This window comes from Bison bison, unplaced genomic scaffold (genome assembly GCF_000754665.1).
Source record: "Bison bison bison isolate TAMUID 2011002044 unplaced genomic scaffold, Bison_UMD1.0 scf7180017864260, whole genome shotgun sequence".
In the NCBI taxonomy this organism is placed as follows: Eukaryota; Metazoa; Chordata; class Mammalia; order Artiodactyla; family Bovidae; genus Bison; species Bison bison.
The window spans coordinates 1,099,016-1,106,113 of record NW_011494832.1 but is presented as its reverse complement, the minus strand read 5'-3'; the positions used below and the strand labels follow the sequence as shown (position 1 = coordinate 1,106,113).

The 7,098-nt window shown below is 31.9% G+C and overlaps 1 protein-coding gene across 4 annotated transcripts in view; it reads right to left on the bottom strand.

The window, feature by feature from the left end:
- Positions 1–218: 218 nt before the first annotated feature.
- Positions 219–7,098, bottom strand: part of PTPN12 (protein tyrosine phosphatase, non-receptor type 12) — a 94,639-nt gene continuing 87,759 nt past the window's right edge. For all 4 annotated transcript variants that reach the window (XM_010848092.1, XM_010848094.1, XM_010848091.1 and 1 more), the window contains 3 exons: positions 6,473–6,503; positions 3,993–4,100; positions 219–3,456 (listed from right to left, as the gene is read on the bottom strand). In XM_010848092.1, the coding sequence (XP_010846394.1) occupies positions 3,395–3,456; positions 3,993–4,100; positions 6,473–6,503 (201 nt within the window). In that variant the 3' untranslated portion in view covers positions 219–3,394. The remainder of the gene's footprint in view (positions 3,457–3,992; positions 4,101–6,472; positions 6,504–7,098) is intronic.

The following is a 7,098-nucleotide window of genomic DNA, read 5'->3' as shown; positions in this document are numbered from 1 at the left end:
AAAGGTGGGGAAATGAGTGAAATAGGTGATAAAGATTAAGAGGTACAAACTTCGAGTAGGCATGTAATGTACAACATAGGAAATAGAGTCACTACTGTAATAACTCTGTCTAGTTACAGATAGTGACTACAGTTACTATGGCGATAATTTTGTAATGTATAAAAATACTGGATCACTATGTGGTACACCTGAAGCTAACACTGTAAGTCAATTATACTTCAATTTTAAAAAATGACACAGGCCATAGCATTAAGAAATGTTTTAAACAACTAAAAAATAAAGAATTTCATAGATTCAGCTATTTTAAGTGACCACAGGGGTTTAGGATATACAGTTATATAAATTTGCTCAGGCAAAAACATAACCACATGTCCTACGAGGCTGTTACCTGTGAGGAAGTCACTTAACTATTGTCTGAGCCTAGCTCACCACTCACATACAACTATGGCTTTATTGCTCTGTTTATTAATATAAGGAAAAAATATCCATACAGTGAAAAATACTACAGTAAAAAATACTATTTGTGAAAAATTGCTTCCAAAAGAAAGGTAACTGATAGTGTTACAATGCAAAAGGGAAGATTAAAAGTCTTTGTAGTATGAGCTACAAGGTAGAGGTTTCAGATAAAGCAGCAGGATGAATTTGGCAATAATTTATCTCAGATACAAATAAAATTATTATATGCTTTATATAAGAAATAAAAGTGAATAAGAATTTTATGGACTGTCTAGGCACTATAAAAATCACTGGGAGAAAGCTAAAGATGGAAAAAGGCAGAATTTAAAACATAAAGATAGGCAATGGAATAGAAAGAAAAAAATCCAATAATTGACTAAGATCAATGAATATATAACTTATGCTGATAAGAGTATATATATTTAATGGAGAAAGGACATTAAATAGTGATTCATCAAGGAAAAAGAAATCTACCTCATACTCTATACAAAAATTAATTCTGCAGTTTTAGATAAAAACATAACATAAAATAAAAATATAAATAAAAAATTAAGCTTCTAGAAAACTGAAGAACATCTTCGTGATCTTGGGGTGGGCAAACATTTCTAAAAGAGAACAAAAAAGAATAATTATAAAATAAAACATTCATAAATTGGATTTAATTAAATTTAGGAACTCCTTTTATTAAAAATAAAAAAACACCATTAATAGAGTGAAAAGGCAAAGCCCAAGCAAACCCACAAGGACTAAAATGTGCAATATATAAATAATTCCAACAAATGAATATGAAAGACAAATAACTATGAGAAAAACAGGTACAGAGTTGTCAGATGATAGAATATGTGTGTACTCAGCTTTAGTAGATATGCCAAACAGTATCTTTTTAAGACTTGAACAGGTCCTTCACAAAAGTGAACAGCCATATGGTCCTAAGCACCTAAGAATGTACTCAACCTCATTAGTCAGGAGAGAAATACGTAACAATCAGAACAACCAATTTTGAAAACTGGCCGTATCTACAGAGCTGAATATATATGCATACTCTATAAAAACTGCACTCCTGAATTATATACCCAATAGATGCATATATAGAAGTACACCAAAACACATTAAAAGTATTTGTAACAACAAAATTTTTATAATTTTCCGAAGCTGAAAACAACACAAATGTCTGTTAGTAGCAGAACAGACAAACTGTGCTATATTCACACAATACAAAACTCTAGCAAAGAAAAATGAATAAAGGAACTGCTGCACATAATGAACAAATCTTACACGGCCAGAGGGAAGCTTCTCAGTGACTAGTCTATTCTACTGCTTGAGGGTGGTCACACTCAAAGGAGTGTGTACTTCGTGATGGTTAGCATACTTTCTGCACCCTCTGAATACATGTATACTTCAATGAAGGTGTTCCAAAGCAACTCCTTCCCAAAAGAAGTCCTTACAAACGATTTCAGTGCCATATTATACAAGTCATAAAGTGGAGACTTTAGTATTTTTTTCAGTTAAACTTTATTTCAGTTTAAATTTTATTAAGAAAATGACATGCTATAGAGGTGTGTGTTTCTTGTGAATATCAAAGGTCCACTGGATTCACAATTTTTTTTACCAAATATATGAGCAAAATGTGAAATTCTAAGACTATTGAACTTTGAAAAATTTTTGACATGAAATTATAGTAGTATTTTCTCTTCCACAATGATCCTTCTTCTATTCATACATGATTACTTTATCTCACCTTAGTCTTGTAATTTCTTCCCTCTTTTGTATGCAGAGGGAAAGTACAGATGTTTATCAACTTCAATCCACGATGTCAAAATTCAAACTTGGTACTTATGGACAGGACCTCTGCTGCAGTGCAGGATGGGAAGAAACCAGTTCCCTTTATCCAACCGTACCTTTGTTTGGAGCTTTCCTGGATCCCAGTAGGCAATAATGATAAGGCTGAGATAAATATTTAGAACTGCACAGCCATGTTGCTGCAGAAGGTGTTCCCTATTTTTTAATCAAGAGATTAAACCCCATTCACAACATGACTTAAAGATAAGATTGAGCTGGCAGGAAGGTGGATATAAAGTCTAATTTTCTAAAAATGAGGAATGAAAAACCAGAACAAATAGGCACTGTAAAATTGTTTTTGTTTTTTTAATGGCAGGTCAAATATCCTGAAACATACATATAGTTTGATAGTCTTCTAATCCCAGTTGAGTTCAAATATTAAAGTAACACACACAAGCTAAGAGAATTCAATATTGTTCCAAGGCACTTACTGAATCTCCATGACTAGATGAAAACAAAGACAATTAGGATGGACAATTAGACAGTATATAATATAAAAATAACTTTTTGCTTACAATTTACAAAATGTATTATTATTACAATCTTTGATCTCTGATAACCTGTAAAGCTGGCTGCATGAATCCAGCAATTTTAAAAATCAGAAACTATTTTCTAAAACTTCAGGGCAAATAATTTACAAATAAGGTACACAAAGATTTAGACCATGCAGAAATTTCTTACATCTTCTGTTAATAATATTTTATAACTGCAACTTTATCAAATTATATACCTACTTGCCCTGTACATATACAAAATAATGCATACATGATAAAACATTAGCAAAAAAGAGTAGTCCTTAAACTCAATTTATCGTAAAAAGTATTACTATATTAACATGTCTACAAGCAGCGTGTAACAGGGTTAAGAGACATTAAGGCAATAATACTTGAAGTTACAAAATAAACCAAACGTAATACTTTTCCTAAGTGTTATATAAGGCAGGTAGATGGTCCCAGAAAAAAAAAAAAGAAAAAAATCACTAAGGTAACAATCTACACTGCTGCTAGTCCCACATTTTTAAGATGGAATACTATAAATCTGGCTTTCAGTGGCACTTGAATTTTCCAGTATAATTTAAAGTGTCTTTTAGTTCCCTGAATCATGTCCATTCTGAAGGTGGATCTCTTGGTCCTTTGGGTTTTCCACAGCGATTACCAAAACCTATAATCAAAATACCACAATAGTTGGCTAGAGTTCAGAAATACTTTTACACTACTAAACTGTATCTGTAGACATTCTTCTTTTCTGGAACAAATAAATTTCCATATGGGAATTTAGCATTTAAACAAATATCTACAAACATAAACCAACTCTTAATTTCTTCTGTATAGTTGAGAAAATAACTGCTTCTTTTATAAAAATAAAATCAATTCTATAAAAATGTAAGAGAAACCTTTAGGATATTTTAGTCTTTTCAACACAAAAGTAAAATTTGTTTACATGCTGCATTTTATATTTTAGTTTTTAATCTCAGTATGAAACAGGATAAATTTATTTTACAATTAATTCCAAGCAACTTTGATGGTACATGTTTTATCCTTACCAAGTATCGTTTAAAAACCTGAAGAAATCATAGCAAAAAGTTTGATAAACTTTGCCTTAAGGAAATTCTGGAGATATGGCAAATAATTGTTTTTCATTCTTGCCAGCATTAACTACACAATTATAGTTTAAAAATTATTTTGTAAACAAATTACCAATCTCTGTGGCTTCTGTTGGACCTTCTGATAGTTGATCTTTCTTGTTACTAACAGTAGGTGGACATTCTGTACAGGTCTCTGTATGAATACCTTGTGCTGGATGATCTAAAATGCAAACCAAAGCCATGCAAACCAAAGCCATTATTAATCACAGTCATTTGTAGCATAATATGTAAAAAATTCCTCTAATTGCTTTTAATGTGGGCAAATCGTTAAAAGAGCAGTTTTCTCTTGAGCATCATAATTTTAGAGGCTCAGGCAAATGCAAGGGTAATGAACACAGGAAACCATGTTAGGTGTGCTTACAGGCACCTAGAAATCTGCAGCGAGTACTTCTGCTATGTGAGACTTCTTATACTCTTACTTTAACTTCAACTGAAATGCCTTACTGTGGAAATCAATAGCAAATAAGTTCATAGTTTATTAATGGAGTTAATATTTGCACCTAAAAAAGTAGTAATTCTTTTAAGGTTTAGCATTTTTTAAATTATGGTTTACTTATTTAACTGCCAGTGCATAAGACTAGTAACAAAAGAAATCAACCACTATGATTCATTCTTTCACCACTCACCACCTTCATCACATTCTCTATACCCCTGTAAGGAGCTTTTCTAGAAACTTGGAATACAAGTCAAATGACAGACTATCCTTGTCATCAGGTACTCATAGTCTAGAAAGAGGCTGACAGACTTTTTCTATATATGGCTAGACTATAAATATTTTAGGCTTTGTAAGCCACATATGGTCTCTGTCCCATATTCTTCATTGATTTTTATTTTCTAAAGTTAATTTTGGTTTAAAAAATAATAAAATTTATTTTATTTTTTAATTTTACTGGAGTATAGGTGATTTACAATGTTGCGTTTCTTTGTTTTTATGTTTAAACAACTCTTTAAAATGTAAAAACCATTTATTCAGCTCAAGGGCAGAATAAGAAAACAAGCCAAGAGCAGAATTAGGCCTATGGGATACAGTTTGCCAACCCTTGGTGTAGTAGGAGAAAACAGACAAGAACATTAATTATTATAGCAGTGTGGTAAGTACAGGCACAGAGAAGAGAAGCATGTAGATGACACTAATGGTGGTCATGTATTCATGGTTGCCGTCCCATGGGAAATGATGATTTAGATTAAAAGCCTCAATTTTCTGAATGAAGTAAAAGGTTAGATGAAGTAAGAGTTAGTGGGATTCATGATTTTAGAAAAAAATAAATGCTGAGGGTTCAATTGTGGATCAATTCCAGAATGGTATGCTCAATCTATAAAACTGAACAATGTCCCCCAGCAGTATTGAGTAATCTTGAGGGATAAAATAAAATGGCAAGGGAGTCAGGGACAAGAAAGTTAAGGATAACTATATGTGTGATTAAAGTGATGGATGATAGTATCTAGACTGAGTAGAGGAGAAAGAGAAACCAGAAAGGAGTTAACAGATACAAAGAAAATAAAAGACCCAGGGATCTAGCAGTAGTAATACAATACAGATAATAATAACAGCACCGCTACCATTTCAATGCCCACCATGTGCTGGGCACTGTGTATATATGATTTAATTTAATTAAACCTTCATGACAATCATAACCTCCTCTAGAGTAGGTTATTATTATCTGCATTTCACAGAGAAGAAAATTGAGGCCTAGAAAGATTAGGTCACTTCCCAAAACCACATCATAAGTAAAATGGCAAAAATAAGATTCCAGTCTCGGTAGGCTTGACCCTAAAACTTCTGCTCTTTTTCCTTATATGTTGCCTCAGAAAAGTAAATAGAGATTAATAAAGAGTTTATGTGATGGAATGAGCCCCATTAGGCACAGATTCAGGGTAACAGCAGCTGAGGCAGAAGAGAGGTTAGGGCAGAGATGATAGATAAATTGAGGGAATTGTACAGGCTAGGATGTTTGGTGAGCCGCTCACATGGTTACTCCTTTAAAGGAATGAACAATAACTTGACCTATTTTATTATGATAGTAAAAGTAATGCAATGCAAACATTTTCTAACTTGGCATTATAACACTGGGTTGAGCTAACATAATCTTACAGGCCTTCACAAATGTGAAAGTCCTAAAAAGAAAATTTCCAAAAAACAACCCAATTCAATCATCTAGGCTAATTTTGGGCATTTATTCAAATCACTGTCACATCTAGATTCTAGGTATTTTTATAAATAACAGAAATAAAATATAAGAAAATATTCTAAAAATGATTTCCTTCCTATCAGCCATTAATGACTGATAATAAATGCTGTTATGCTCCTGACCCATAATAATACCTGATACAATAATAAATTTAAAAGAATTACACTACATAATTCAGGTTTCAGAAAAGTCATCCTACATATTTTTTCACATGGAGAAATAACCAAATAATAACAACAAAAACACCAAAAACAAATAACTAAATGTGTATACCATGAGACATGCTATTTTATGTAACTTAATCTATATAATTTATAGCAGAAAAGAACACAATCCAACTTACCACATGTTTCACTTCCAGAGGTTATCAAGCCCTATAAGGAAGACATTCAAAAACTATTATAGTATATCCCTTTCATGCACAAAGTATAGAAAATGTGGTGTTATAAGTATATATACCAATAAATCAAGATCTATCAAGACTCTCAGTGTCAAAGGAAAAGAAAACAATGGAGTTTTCAATTAAGAGTTAAAAAATTTTAACGTGGTGTTTTTATATTGGGAATAAAAAGACAAGGATATTCATTTTTCGTTCTGGATGAAAAGTGAACTTGCAGCATTTACTGATGAGATAATATCCATACAAGTGCATTTTGCCAAGCCTCTACTATATTCATCAAATTATATTACTGACTGTAAGACATATCTTTATTATTATGTTACCAATACTTTATGCACCAGTTGAAGTATATTACAATTTTTTTAACCAATTTTAAGATAAGCTCCAATTTTGGAGATATTCAAATATGAGGAAAATATGCAAAATATTAATGTTGACAAAAATAGCATTCCCGTTGCTAAAATATTGAGCTACCAAAACATTTCCTGAATGTGAAAGGAAAACTCCCATAACCAGAAGAAACAAAGGGAGAGACTATATACCTGATTTTATAATAGAAAGAACAAAAT